The sequence below is a fragment of the Perca fluviatilis genome, chromosome 9, assembly GCF_010015445.1.
Source record: "Perca fluviatilis chromosome 9, GENO_Pfluv_1.0, whole genome shotgun sequence".
In the NCBI taxonomy this organism is placed as follows: Eukaryota; Metazoa; Chordata; class Actinopteri; order Perciformes; family Percidae; genus Perca; species Perca fluviatilis.
In genome coordinates, this window is record NC_053120.1 from 19,494,808 (window position 1) to 19,510,670 (window position 15,863).

Consider the following 15,863-nt stretch of genomic DNA (forward strand, 5'->3'; position numbering starts at 1 on the left):
TGAATGCAAGATGGGTTAGGGTTACAAGATGTATCCAAAGTCAGTGAGTCTTATCTATTCTGTTGACTTTCCCTATCTGCGTTGTTCTATTGGCCTAGAGGGCCAGTATTTGTTGCCGTATTAACCTGCAACTCACTGGCGTGTTGGTTTTAAAAAATATTGAGAAGGTATTAAAAGGTATTGAATTTGTCTCTAGGATTTCTGTATATACCCTGAAGAAGAAATCATGGAATCAATTTATAAACCAAAATGTATTCTAAATTTTTGACTCATCAAAGCAGCCCCCTATGGCAGATATAAAGGCTGAACACACTCGTGGCATTTTTTCTAGATGGAAAACAAATATTCTTCAGAAAGTTCTTCCCAACTCTGTTGCAGAAGTTCCCATAATTGTGTGGCACTTGTAGGTTGCTTTGCTTTCACTTTTCTGTCCAGTTCATCCCAAGCCAGCTCAATGGGGTTTAAGTCTGGTGACCGTGCTGGCCACTCCATGTTTTTAAGCTTACCATCTTGTTCTTTTTTGCTAAGGTAGTTCTGGCATAGCTTGGACTTATGTTTTGGGTCATTACTTTGCTGTAGGATGAACCCCTGACCAACTAGGCGCATACCAGAGGGTATTGCATGGCGCTGCAAAATGCTGTGGTAGCCGTTTTGGTTCAGGGTGCCTTTCACTCTGTACAAATCACCAGCCCTGGATCCAGCAAAACAGCCCCAGACCATCGCGCTTCCTCCTCCATGTTTGACAGTTGATGTCACACACTGAGGAACCATCCTTTCGCCTACTCGACGGCATACAAAAATCCTGCGTGATGAACCGAAGATTTCAAAATTTGATTCATCAGTCCATAACACCTTCTTCCAGTCTTCAGTAGTCCATTGACGATGTTTCTTGGCCCAGGCAAGCCTCTTTTTCTTATTCTGAGCAATGGCTTTCTTGCTGCAACTCGACCTATCAAACCTGCAGCTCGAAGTCTTCTCTTTACAGTTGAAACTGAGACTTGCTTATTATGACCACTATTAAGCTGTGCTTGAAGCTGTTGTCCTGTGAGCCGCCTCTCACGCAAGCTGTTGACTCTCAGAAACTTGTCTTCTGATTCTGTTGTGGCTTTGGGTCTGCCAGACCTCTTCCTGTCAGAGTTTCTAAGTGCCTTTTGATGGTGAAGAATACTGTACTCACTGACACCTTGACTTTCTTCGCAATTTCTCTGTAGGAAAGACCAACATTCTTCAGTGTTATGATGGTCTGTCTCTCTTCCATTGTTAATTGCCTTTTTCCCGCCATTTTTATAGCAACACACTACTTTCTGCAGTACAATACTGTTCAAATAATGCTCACGAGGATACGGTACCACAGTGTGTTCCAACAATACTTTTATACAAACAGAGGGGGTTGTAAGTAATCCAGACAAGTTGGAACACCTGTGGGAATTGGTAGCACCAACTTTCAAAGCTTGATCAACCTCCATTGCTGCAGAACAGCTTTACATTGTTAACCCATTTCTTGTTCCCTGAAAAAGGCCTTTTTGTATAATACTGAAATGTACATTATTTTTCAGTTTTGGGTAACCTTACTTTTTTTTTTAACCTCAGGCAGTTCACCTACAATCAAAATCCTGGCGCCGCTAGTGGTTTGGCCTCACATAATACTTACATAATAACTTGTGTGCTCATATATAACACATGGGATAACTTCAATATACACGGCATATGCGTCATTTAAAAAAATTCTTTTAAACTGCACATCAGTCATGTTTTTTCTGATGTACTCTTTTGCTTCAGCCTTTGAGAAGATGTGAGATTTGAAGGACGAGCACAAAATGCAGCTATCTTCTCTCTCACAATGACCTGTTTTTTTCCGTTCCTTTGTACCAGTGCACTCAAACCAGACTCCTTCAAACTAGATGCTCTGCCAGTTCACAGCTCCATCGTCTCCTGCCTCCAATTTTCACAGTCAACCTGTCAAGTGAAGTTTCTCTCTCATTTGCAAGAGAATGAAAAGCATTAACAGGTGACGGGACTTTCTGTGCTGCTACCCCATCCAAATGCGTTCTCCATGTTGTTCAAGACAAGAAACCGCCTGCTCTCTGAAAGCTGTGTAAAAACACTCACTGACACAGGGGAGCCTGGTAGTTGGGTACACAAATCAAATGTCTGGTCCTTTTCATCATGGAGTAGCATGGCAACATATAGAAGGCCAAAAAAGAAAATTCCAGCATTCCAGGGGAGACTTCAAACAAGAAGGCATACAGTGCTGTTGCATGTTTTAAAATCAAGGTTTACAGAATCATAAAGAGGCACACAATGTATTGAATACCATATAATTCAAGGTTTATTCTAGCCTTTAACACCTCCTGTCCATTGAGGATTATGAAGGTACAATCTTTTCAAGAACATTAACTCTACTACAGAACAAAGACAGAGAAGTGTGTCAGAGTGAGAGTGCTACATAGCTCACTGTCATCTGACTGTAAAACAAGATCGCAAAATTAAATATTTCAAAGTCAAGATTTAATTTGATTTGATTTTAGAGCGAAATTTGGGAACATGTGGGATGTATCACACAAAGGACACTCAATACATGAAGCTTAAAGAGAGTGACTTGCTCCTGGCTAATGTCTCTCATTGTATGTTTTTGTGGCTTTGACTGTGACACTGTGTGTGGGTCTTGTCTCTAGGGTTTTTAAAACATTACAAATACAGCTGCAGGGAAAAGACAAGGTATTTTTTCTCATAATGAACTTTTCAGTGGCAGGATGTGCTCTGAATGCAGCCAGTGGGATGATGCATTCTCCTGCATAATGCTCGGTCCATTAGCACCAAAACAGAGTGGGAGCTGAGAGCCCTCTATGCTCGACACAGGACCCAATGCATCGCTAATACCAAGTTTGAAAATGAAAATATTACAAAGTCCACAGACTAATGGCTAACAAGCCAGCTCACTGGGCTAACAAGCTGGTAGCAGATGTGTTTCTCAAATGTTCACTTGGACAGGATTTTATTCTAAAGTAAACACTTAATATACTGACAGTGTAACCATTCTGGTTTGTTTTGGGGTGCAGTGTAGCAGCACAGATGGATTTCTCTCTTCTCTCTAGTGAATTTCCGGCAGATTCTTTTATTGCCCTGAATAAAAGACATCCCTGATAATAAATTGAACACAAACTACTTCCATTGAAGCATAAAGCAAATCCCACATTTGTCAAGCTTGTCTCTCATTCACATATTCTCTCCTGTCAGGGTCTTGGAAGCAGTCAAAATCTTTGGCTGTTAGGTCTTTTTGAGCTTCCCATCATGAAATTCTGTTACACCTATAAATTTCACCCGCTTGACAGACGATTCGGTTCTTAGTTTGCATTTGCTGTAAAGATGTTGGAAGATGCTGTTGACTCATTTTTACTTGTTAGGAAGTTTTTTGTTGCGTACCCCCCCATCACCCCAGTCAATACTACACATTTTATTTTGCAATGTAATGCTTGGATTTGTATCCAGAAGTTGCACCTGAAAATAATAGACCACCACTGACTGGGTGGATGGCAATATCCTTGAGATCCCCAACACTTTTAATTTCCTTTAAAAAAAAAAAAAAAAAACTTGAAAAATCATATGTCCTTCATGACAATGCACACATTCATACACCCATGCTGGCCTATGTAAGTTATTTTTTTAACATCCCTTAAATTTGAACCGGTGGCTGTGCATGCTAAGAGGCACGATCCGCTATGTTGTTGTGTGTTTTTAAAAGAGTGTGTTTGGGTGCACAGGAACAACATTAGCAGGAGATTCCCAGGGTTAGAAACCCATTGAGCCAGTAGAGTGGCCGGGCAGAGATACAGATCTGTTTGGAGATGCTGGTGCCAACTGGAGTCTGGCAGGAAAACTACAACTCCACTACTAAAACAGCTTACACAGAACCCTTACATCACCAACATTTACAGTATGCAGACTAAGCATTACTGTCTCACATGCATACACAAATACTTCCCACTGATGACATACTTATTTCCCCAACCTTTTACATCATGACAACCATGTTGTCCAACAAATTAGGAAAAAAGACACCATATGATATATATGTATATATTAGTAGGGGTGTCCTGATAATGTTTTTTGGCCCCAATATGAATCCTTTAATGTTGGGTATCTGCTGATCCGATACTTATATTTACTTAAATGTTGATTAAATATGTTTCTGACATATTGAAATAATACCTGTAAACTACTAAATTTGGCATACTTCACAAACTTCTTGATCCAAATCCTGATCTCCTGATTAAAAAACAAAAGATTTTAGATTTAAATTATTGATGTAATAAGTAAAAGTTTAACTGGAAGAATGCTGAAACTGATATGATCTGCTAGAAAGTCCCTGTGTTGGAGTTTTTGGAACTTAAAATACATTTAAGTCCACAGTCTCAGTGAAAGGTTCTGCCCACACAAACAATATTTGGCTGAGTATGAATAACAGCTGCAGAGAGAACAAAAAGGAGACAGAGAAGCTCAATTTTGTCCCGTTATTAAGTTATGATATGTTCTGCTGCCATTGGCATTTGTCATTTTAACTGGTGAACAGTCAACCTCACCTAAAAATGAGAACTTTCTACCTTTATGGTTCCTACACTGCTGCTCTTAGCTCGTAGTTTAGCAAATCTGTGTATTTTGCCAATCCAGGTGTCAGAACTCAGAGTTGCACTGGTGTGCAAAAATATATTCACAGTCATAATTTTTACTCATATATGCAGTGAAATGCTGCCCGTCTGTCATTGGGGAGAGCAGTGCTGCAACAGCAGTAGCAGAGTACAGTAATGAAAGGTAATGGGATTATGAACGGTTTATTTTAGCCGATACCGCAATATGCCCGGATACTGATACTAATGATCTGCTCAGGACATCTCTATATGCATATTACATGCATAACATTTGAGGACAAAAATAATAATTTCTTAATGCATTATTAAAAGCAGATTAAAAGTAAAGATTCCATTTTGGCTAGAGCCAAGAGATCTCTACTCATAACCAAGTCATAAGATGTGAATATGAACTTAGCAACGAGTGATGTGTACACTTATAACCCTCAATATCACATGCAATTGGCTGAAAATGAAAACATAATGCCTTGAGAATTTCATTAATATGGTGGCGGTTGTTTAAAAACTTACACACACATTTACATCTTAATATGCATTTCAACTCAAATCAAATGTTGTGATTCGTCTTTAAAACCCCGGAGGAAACCACCTGGCTGTATGTTTATCCCAGTAAGCAGCTGCTACATGAAACCTCCCACCTGACCTTGCCTCATTTACAGTAGTCTCTCACAAACACACACACACGTCCTGTTTTGATGGTGTGGCTGGATGGAAAACAGTGAAGTAGTCTAAACGAAGCAGGCATGTTTATATTACTGTCTTGGAGAAGGACGGAAAAATCCACTGAGGAACAAAGAGCTTGAAAGTCAAGAATCCCTTGTGTGTACACACACACACACACACACACACACACACACAGTAATACAAGTAATAAATATGAAATTTGGATGAATAACAACTGGTGTAATTATTGAGTGGTTTGTGTGCATCTTAATTATCTTAATCGGACGCTTCTGAACAAAAGTCAATATGAGAAAAAAATAAAAAACTGGTCTATAGGAGGTGTAAAGCAGGAGGAATTGTATTGAAAGATCTTTACCCATTCCCAAAACTTCTTACTTAACAACTTACAAGACTGATATGAAAATACTTAAGTGTGCCAACACAAGCACACGTTTATCTCAACTGTAGGAACTAAAATGACAACTTTCTTTTCCCATTCAACAAAATAGGCCAAACTTCTCAACGGATGAAAGCTTCTGCATAAGTGGTTTAAGTTTTGATACAAGAAAGAAACACTCAAACTAATAAAGACTAAGAATCCAACTAAGAGTTTAATGCTAACGTTCAATACTTGTTGTGACTCTTCCACAAACATCCTTCCAGTTAGAGATGGTCCGATACCATTTTTTGCTTCCCGATACCAATTCTGATACCTGAACTTGCGTATTGGCCGATACCGAGTACCGATCCGATACCAGTGTGTCATATATTTTAACAACTGTATACTACTATGCCTGTATGGATGTGATATGATTTCTTTGTTGTCGGTCTGGCTCAGGTTAAACTCTTTGTGAAACATGAACAAACACAAACAATGAATGCCACAGAACTTTCTTTTATTCTCCAGTTTGACAGTCAGTTATAACGGAAAAAGAACATAAACAAAACTACTTTAACGTAGATTTTAGATTTTTCTTTTTTTTTACACGCGTGTGATTTTGTTCTCACGATAACACGCAACGTGGCAACGCCACGTGGTGGGTATGTTTACATCTGCTGTATACAGCGTAGACATACAAGTGGATAGCTCAAAATACGTACAGATAACATGCCATTTGGCTTTAGGAAAGTGGCGTGTATGTTTACGCAAAGTCATGATGCCATGTTGCTCTGTCAATGTTCAAAGGGCTTCTACTCAGTTACATTTACGGTCACACATTCAGTAAATGAAGCCTGGAAATGATAAAGCACACTCAGGTGGGACAGAGCTGAAGCATGATACTATCCAGATTTAGGAATGTGGTTTTGTGTGTAATGAATCAACCTCCTGACTTTGTATTTGAGGTTGATCTGATAATTTACATCCCTATTCTTTTTCCAGTTTTGAGTTTAGAAATTACCATTATTCAAACACATTTTTAATGTTTCAGGTTGCATTTCATTTATCATGAAAATCCTTGACTGACAATCATGACATGGATCATTAGAAAGCCCACTAATTGTCTCAGTTAAATGTTGCATTACAACTTTTAGATTTGTGCCTGTAGTTGGGGAATGACAGACAGATAACACTGCTGAGGTTCTTGTGAATCAGAGCAGGCATGAGAGACTTCTGATGTTCTTTCTCACTTAGAAGTGAGAGAAAATAACTGTTAATGTGCAACTAAAATCCATCTGGGGTCAACAAGCGTGGGTGAGATTAGTATGGTGGCTTTTAAACCATTAGTGGGAAAGAGATATAAGTAATGTGGCTTCTCTCACTAATGCCATGCATAAATATAGAATATCAGCATTGCAAAATAAATCTTTGATGACCTTTAGAACATTTTTAAGCAAAATAAGGCACGGACCAGCTCATAGGGAAGATACACTGAGTGACCAAAACAAGAAGACAACACTGTAATCAGTGTACGTTTCAGTCTGGCTGCTGGGGGCCTGGAACCCGACTCCCCCGGATGGATTGCTTCGCATTTGCTCGGCATATCCATCTGGGAACTTTCCGTTGGAGAACTTTTGGGAAGGGGTGAAAATACTGGTTAGCTGATTGGTTGATTTGGCCCGTAGACGGGCCAAATCAACCAATCAGATCAAACTCTTGCCCGAGAAAAGCCTCCAGTGCAGTTTTTTGCTCTTCTTTCAATGAAGGAATACTTTCTTAGTCGGATAAAACTTGCGCGATAGCTACGCTCATCTCATCCGTGGAAGCTGCCATGTCGTTTAGACTGAACAGTCGCTTCTCATTGATTGGTCGGTCGTTTGACGAACGGCTCCAAATTTTCTCTATCTCAAGATGCCAGACTGATCTGCGAGTGGAAAACTGGAGCACGCGAGATAAGGACGGTCTCACGAGCCTAGGGGGCCCGACCATCTTCAAGAAATATCTGTCCAAAGATATTAAGAATCTGACCAAGCATTTCATTTTTAGTATGTAACCATTTTCCATAGAAATAGAATGAAAGTAGAACTGACATTCCTCTTCAAATCAATACAACAAGAGATAGCATAGATGGTCAGAGCTGTACCGTTATGCGTACCGTTGCCATTGCAAAGATTTGTGACCGTTAACGTCCGCATAAACGGACTTCACTTGGGTGAGGTTTTGCGACAAACAAGCAGTGGAGTAGTATGAAGCATGGAGAGGTGTCTTTTGTGCACTATGTCCGTTGCCTTGATGCTAGAGAGGAATTTAGGATTGCTAGATTCCATAATTTCTACAGGTAAGTCATCAAATTCTATTTATTAAAAGATAGTGAGTGTTACACACTTTACGGCCCGACTGAAGTGTGTAGTCACCATTAGAACTAATCGTCATTTTCTCTTGAACTAATCAAATGACCCCAGCAAATAGTTCAATGTTCGTTTTACTCTCATTCTGTTTCCGTGGTTGTGCCACACTGCCTACCTGTAGACTGGCTGCATCTCTCTTGCGATGCCTATTACTGCTTCTGGAGGAAACTGGTCAAATTCTTGGAAAAGGTCCCTGATGTTGGTCCTGTATTTCAGATCCAGGTCAAGCTGCACTATGCGCGTCAGACCTGAAAGAAGAGCATAACACATTGATAAGGCAACATCAAATTGTAAAAAAAACACAGATTAGACAAGATTATTCTAAATGCTTAAACTGATTACCGTTTGACAAAGAACAAGCAACCTCTGTCTGCTCCATGAGAGTGAATGATTAATTATCATTTATTTTAAGTTTAATAAATGACAAAAATGAGTTCGCCATTTTTTTTTTTTTAAATCATCCCAGGAAATGTACTTCTGAGTAACTGTGCATGTAGGTTGAATTTCTCTGATCACTAGAACATAATCCAGTGACTAACTAATCACTTTTAAAAGTCCTTCCAGGAATACAAAGTGAGAGGAAATAGGAGCAGAGAGTTAAGCACAAGCTTAACACAATTAAATTGTTGCCCTGCTGTGGTGTTTTTGACCTTTTCGTTCTGTAATGAGACAGCTGACCTAAACAAAGGAAATTGCATGAAAAAGACTATAATTTGGGGGGGGAAATGTATAGAAAGTTGAGCTTGACTATAAAAAAAGTGCACGTTTGCCAGTTGTGAGCGAACACACAGTAAAAGAACACAGTTGTGTGCAGATGAAATGGTAACAGCAGTATCCAGGATATTCGGACCCTCACTGTTCATTGTTTCAGCTTCCTATGTTTTGCCGGTAGGCATGGTGATGAAAAGACTGGGAAATACTCAGGAATAGTGTGCCAGGGACACAACATGATTATTGTACCGATGAAAACACTTGTCAGCTCTAGACGAACTGTCAAAGATGACGGCCTCTAGTTGGAGGGCAGTAAACATTTATTGGGTGAAGGTTGGTTTGACAACAACTGCAGTATTGGTACAACTGGTGCTGAAGAACTTAAAAAGTATAATTCAACATGATTTCAGATCTGTTCAAAGCCCTGTTGAGATCCAGGAGCCAGCAAGAGTATTATGTGTGAGGGAATTATAATTACGGCTGCATAAATTGTGTAATATATTTACAGGGGGGAAATGTGTTGCATCGTCCATCCAATATGTAAACAAGAAATATTTATTAGAAGGAAAATAAAGAGACTAAACTTAAAAAATAAACGTAATTACCTATTAGTTCAGTTTATGTGTAAACAGGGCAAATAGAATTTCACCTTCATCTTCAATGCTTCACTAATCTTGAAGCTAAGGTCCCATCTTGATTCTGTACGGTTTATTTACAACAGTTTCGTGATGTACATCAATGGTACTTTAAAGTAATTAGAAAACAACACACTAATTATCCGTGCTAGTGTTATTCTATGGGGGCAAGGACTGTATTCAAAAGGGGCCAACAAGGAAAAACAATGGCAACCTTGGCCTCAACAAAGCCAATGAAATGCAACACAAAGATATTTGAGTGCTAGTATCTGTTGAAACAAGTGATGGAAAAAGAAGACTCAGCAGTGCAGCAGCAACCAGTTTTCTGTGCTCTCCAAACAAGGAAGTTGCCATCACAATGCCTTCATGTACTATGGCAACAGAGAGGGGCACGTACCAGTAATCTCCGAGTGGTCGACGCTGTTCGTTTGTACTAACGGGGCTTAACTAGTGGGAGAAAAACAGGAAGAGAGTCTGAAGTTGTTTCAACAGTGTGATGTGGTGGGTTTGACGTTAGATCAATGACTCAACACAAAGTCCTGTGGAGTTTAAAGTAGGGCAGTGTTTGATCACTGGATATTATGGTTCCAATAAAATGCTGATTACAATGTATTACAAGACACTGAAGTCACTTGTTGCACTTTATCATCACGTCATAAATCTAGTGTTTTCCCCACTGCCTTAAAGCCATTCCTCTCACCAGTATGAATGGGCAGCATGTCTCCCATAGATGCCCAATTATGTTGTGTATTAAAGTTTTTAATCATGAAAACAGTAGCTACTCATTTACTAAAGCAACCATGTCTACACTGTGATAGTTTTTTACACCCCAACTAAAGCTGCCTGTGTGTGAGATTAAGCACATCTTGAATATTGAGGTTTTAGTTTCATTTTGGTTTCCTTTGAGGTAAAGTAGTAGTAGTTCTTTTGGTTATTTATATATATTTTTTTTTTATTTGAACAGAACCCACAGGCCCTTTTTCCTATGTAGTTTGCCTCTTTGTTTGTGTTTGTAATAATCTATGTTCCTTATAAATAAAATTACATTTAATTAATTCTCCATTTTGAATAATCGTTTTGTTTTGAGGTGATGAAAGAAGTTGATTATAATGTCACCTCTGTTATAAATTGTCTGCCTTCATAACAAGAGGGACATCTGACATGCAAAAAATGGCTCGTATGCTTATCGTTACAGTAATAAAAGTTGTACTAATGCTCACAGTGATAAAACCCATTGTTTAAAAACAGCATATGTCCATTGCAAACCCCTTTCATGATAAGCAGAAAAATTATAATCTTGAAAACTGTGAGAGATTCTTCAGTAGCTGTCAATTAGTGTATGTGCACTTCAGGCTTGACAACTTTCCTTGTTTATAGAAAGCTGGGTATGAGCCTGAGGAAACAAGAGAAAGAGAGAGAGAGAGAGAGAGAGAGAAAGAAAAGTTGACGGAAGGTGCATTTCTCTTATTTGCATTTTGTTCTCTTCATTTCCTCTCAGCAGGAATTAAAGGTGAAGAAGAAGCAACAGGTTTTTATGGTGAAATGAAACAGACGATTGTCTCTTTCTGTAGTGCTGCTGGTCACTTTTGATTGGTGCACAGCTGTCCTATACTGTACTATTGTCAATTCTAGGTCTTGTAAGGATAAAGAATATAGACAAACAAAATGGATAAGTAGAAATAAAGGTGGTTAAATTCAATCTTGGCCAGGTGTGTGGGTGTTGTAAATGTATTGCTGGGATAATGTTGTTAGGGTGGCTAAGAGCTCGCCTGAGGCTCTGGTCTGATCAGAGTAAACCTCAACTCAGCCACAGCAACAAAACAACAGAGACACTGTTATCCAACATCACATTTTTTTCAGCAAGAAAGTGGGTCATCCTCATTAAGCCCTAATATCAGTCTTGATGTGAGCACTTATGGCTTGTTTGTAAGGGTCATTGTTGTCTGCTTTCATCAACATTTGCTGGGAAACACCCTGCCTTTCTCAAAGGAAGGGATTGCTTTAAATTAATTCTCACCCTCATTATGTATGCAAAAATTGATGCGTTTCTGCAGCAATAATAAACTGTCCACGGCTGTTTGCAGTAAACAGGGTCCTCTAGTCACAAGCACTGGTTAGAAAATGCTCTAGGAATGTAAATTGAAAAAAAATTGAGACAGCTAGCTCGACTATCTGTCCAATCTGAGTTTTCTCTCGCACGACTATTTTGCAGCGGCTCTGTGCAGAGTTTAACGCCGCCCATGACGATTCTGACTGGTTTAAAGAAATGCCATTAAACCAGAGCACGTTTTCCGCCCATTTCCGAATGCTGTGTGGAGTAGCCAGACTCTCCTTCAGCGTGCTTTGGAGGAGGGTCTGGCAAAGCGAGACTAGCGACAGTATGACTACCTAGCTAAGCTACGCTAAGACACCTGTCCAATCAATAAAGACGGTTTCAATTTAAGCCATGAAAATGATAGAATTCATATTTATCACAGCTTTGGAAACTTTGAATCAAAGTAGAGAGTTTCTGTCTGATATGTTATTAGGTGTATTTGCGGATTCTAAGGATTTAAAATGTTGCGCATGTGCTTCTCAACATGTGTCAGTCAATCACTAGGGACATTGACTCTCTCCAGTAGTGAGAGGAAGTCAGGATATATAAATTTAGCTCTAGCGCTATCCACTCCACCATTGCACTAATGTTCAATCCTGGCATGTTATGTTATATCAATAAATCCATGGGGAATAGTTATCAGCTCTGGAGACACGGGGTGGGAGGTCACATTATAGCAGGGGTATCTACTTTAGGGTTTAAAAAAGTGTGTTTGAACTAAAGTATGTTTTTGCTGCTTCATCTTGGAATTTCACCGGGAGGTGAAACAGATGGCTGCCAAGGGGGCAAATGAAGATAGAAACTAAACACTATTGCAATGAATTAGCATTTTTGACATCCATCTGCTGTGTAATTTTAGGCCTGTGTGACAACCAATAGTTTAGCTACTACCTCGTTTCCAGGTATTTTTTTTCTTTTTTTTTACTTTAGCAAAGCAATTCACACATCTTCAGTGCCACTTCTACCTGAGGTGGAAAATAGAGATTGTAGGAGAGACTCAAGTCCCAGCATGTTGAGACCTCTAGAGGGGATGGAACATGGTTCTCTACGTACAAAAAACGTGTTTCTTAGGAACCTTATCGTTTCCATTGTGCAATTTTATTTGTCATCCTCTAAGAACAGATGGTGTGGAAATAGAGTCCTCTTTTTAAACCATTTGTCTACTTACTGCTTTTAACATTGTCACATATACAGTATATACCATTTATATTTAAAGCAAAGATATTGTGATATATTATTGACAGCTGTTATGCAATATCTAATAGCTATTTAGCTTATCCTATTAAAAATACAGTTAATACAAAATATTGTTTTAATGACAAAAATGTCAATAGGACTAGTAAAAATAAAAATACAGACCTCCTAAACATTTTATTTCCTATTACTGTTGTGCAAACACTTTTATATTCAGACTATGTAGCTGGCTTAACACTGAACCCCAAACGCTGACATTTCTACTTCTTCCTTCTCTTTTGACAACCGAATTAAACTCGCTGAAATCACGTCTCCCACTTCGCAAGTTAAAGGATGTTAAAAGTCCAGCCCTCCCACTTGCAGCTGCTATTTGTATTTATAGACATCACATTTGTTTCACTGTCTTTAATCACAAATTATGTTCTGTCTGCTGTGAGGCTTGCTGAATGACGAGTTTCAGGAAAATAGTACGCCCCCACTCTTTCAATGTTAAGACAACCACATTATGCCCTTTAGAGATAAAAAGGATTCTTTAAATATAAATCAATGTGTGACCACTTGGACACAAAGCAGACGGATGGCACATGTGGTTAATCAATAAGCATTTAAAGTGCACGTGAGACAATGTTAGCGGCAGCAGCCGCCGCCCGCCTCCACGCAGCACGGAGTCCAGCTCTCAAATCCAGGAGATGCAACTCCAGGGACTGGCTGCTATATACTTGGCCAGTTTGTCAGTTGGGGGGATCTCACGTGAACCGCTTTTCACTGTCTATCGTTGTTCTGTTCAGACTAATAGATGTTAATTGTCATTGAGGCTTTTGTGAATTAATATTGAGGCACTTGTTAACTACCTGGAGACTGGGCCAGATACAGTTTTGCTTATTGATTGTCGCACACACACACACACACACACACACACACACACACACACACACACACACACACACACACACACACACACACACACACACACACACACACACACACACACACACACACACAAGGAGCAGGGGCGGTGGTTTTATTTTCATTTTGGTTTCCTTTGAGGTAAAGTAGTAGTAGCTCTATTTTTAAGAGTTCTTTTTTTTTTTTTTTTAACAACATCCACAGGCCCATTTTCATTTGTAGTTTACCTCTTTGTTTTTGTTTGTTATAATCTAGGTTCCTTGTAAATAAAATAACTTTATTTTACTAATTTCACCTGGTTTTATGTTGCTTCCCCTAGCACGAGCTGGGTCGTAACAGACAGCATCAGACACACACTTCCAGCTCATACAAGGGACTGCTCGGAGGGGGAAAAAAAACTTTCACACACAAAACAGCCGATGCCACACGGGCAATATATTTAAAATCCAGTCAAAACAACTTTGTGCTTCACCACAAATTCATTTTCAGAGTCAACAGCTGAGAGAAAACCACACACTCAAACACCCTTTTGGTAATTTAACAGCAAATGACTGGTGAAAAAAGTTGTTCTTATAAGTTATTGTTAAAACATTTTAAATAAAATCATTTAAATGTAATCATATGACCTTAGCAATAAAGCGTTTCTGTAATCTTTAATTTTGTATGTATTTTTTGTTATTTAAGATAAAATACTATTTCAGTTGCATATTTGATAAGAGGACACATCTGCTGTTTTGCAGTTTATCTAAATAAAGGAATATTTTTCAATCATTTCATTCTGTTATTGTGAACCTAAAATCGTGAATCATATTAAATCGTGAGTTGTGTGTATCGTTACATTACTACTGAGAATTGTAAATAGCATACTTAGATGTGCTAAAAAAATCCTTAAAGAAAACCTGAGTTTGACCACAGCCTTCAAATGTGGACATGCAGCATCGTTCTATGGTGGAAAGCTAATAAATGAAGAAATTCAGCTTCCAGATCACGCAGATGACTGTGATTCCCAGTACTGCAGTGTTTATGAAAACAGTTTAATGCATGGAACTGCTGAACTCTTTGCTTCAGAGTGAAAAACGCATCACTACATCCACTGTTCATGATTTGTCAACCCCTATTTAAATCACAACTTTAAATAAATACTTCAAAGAACAAAAATGTGATGATCTAAAGTGTTCACATCGTACCCGCTGTGCACCCTGAGTTAAAGTTTAAAAACCTAAAATAGGATGGTGCTCTGCTGTCTGTAAGACGGAGACTTCAGTTTCATATGTGTGCCTCTGGGGACTACTGATTTAAAAGCCCATTGTTTTGGGTCATTTGTGGACTGATGCCCCACGCAGCACATCCACTAAAGTGAACAACAACAGAGGAGATCGCCATCGGTCAGACCCAACACAGGGGGCACTGATGTGGGCAGCAATGACAGAACACATCCTTTCTTCCTCACTCCCCAGGGTCTCTGCAGAATCCCACGTGTCTGTTAGATACCTGCCCAGCCTTTTCCAGCTGTGCACCAGCAGTGCATCAAAGTGAATTTAAATTTAAATATGGTCTGCCAGAGAATAAAATCAGAATTCTCATTGTAAAGCTATACACAGTAACATACAGTATTTATGTAAAACAATATGCTTTTCTTAGATGCAATGCGTAGGCCTTTGTTCAGCCAACAGGTAAATAAAGTATTTTAATAACTGAAACACTGCAGATTTTCCTAATTTGCTCAAATGAAATTCTGGCGTCCGCTACATACAATTTACTCCCACAGAAAGTGACATATTGAAACTCTAAGGAACAATTCTTGTTCTCAAATTTGAAGGGTAACTCCAAAAACAAATTACTTGTATTAAAAATACAGTATTGCAATCTGCTGTCACATTTATGTTGAATGACATGGGGGGATTAATACACAGAAAAATCAATCAAATCTAAGTTTTTAATGATTCAGTTAAAGGTTTGTTTACATCAATAGTGTCTGTACATATGTCAGTTGAAAAACACCAAACATGTACTTGTCAACTATGGGCCATTGTTTCTAGAAGGAAATCCCAGAGACACATATCTCAAAACCTCTGCAAATAAACTAAAACTATCTACATCTGTAGAGAAAATATGCATCAGTGATTAAAATTACAGCAAGTCATCAACACCTATTAGGGGTATTTGGACTCTACAGAGGTGATTTAATCAGACAATCATTGATCAGCCATAGCTCTAAATCTAAAG

General features: G+C 38.9%; 1 protein-coding gene and 1 long non-coding RNA gene across 2 annotated transcripts in view; one reads left to right on the forward strand and one right to left on the reverse strand.

Moving 5' to 3' along the window:
* LOC120565771 overlaps positions 1-15,863 on the forward strand; it is a 123,579-nt gene that overhangs the window by 107,576 nt on the left and 140 nt on the right. The gene's annotated exons all lie outside the window — the stretch shown is intronic.
* The window catches only part of xxylt1 (xyloside xylosyltransferase 1), a 32,355-nt gene that overhangs the window by 7,779 nt on the left and 8,713 nt on the right, over positions 1-15,863 (reverse strand). The window contains exon 4 of the mRNA XM_039811786.1: positions 8,212-8,344. Within this exon, the coding sequence (XP_039667720.1) occupies positions 8,212-8,344 (133 nt within the window). The remainder of the gene's footprint in view (positions 1-8,211; positions 8,345-15,863) is intronic.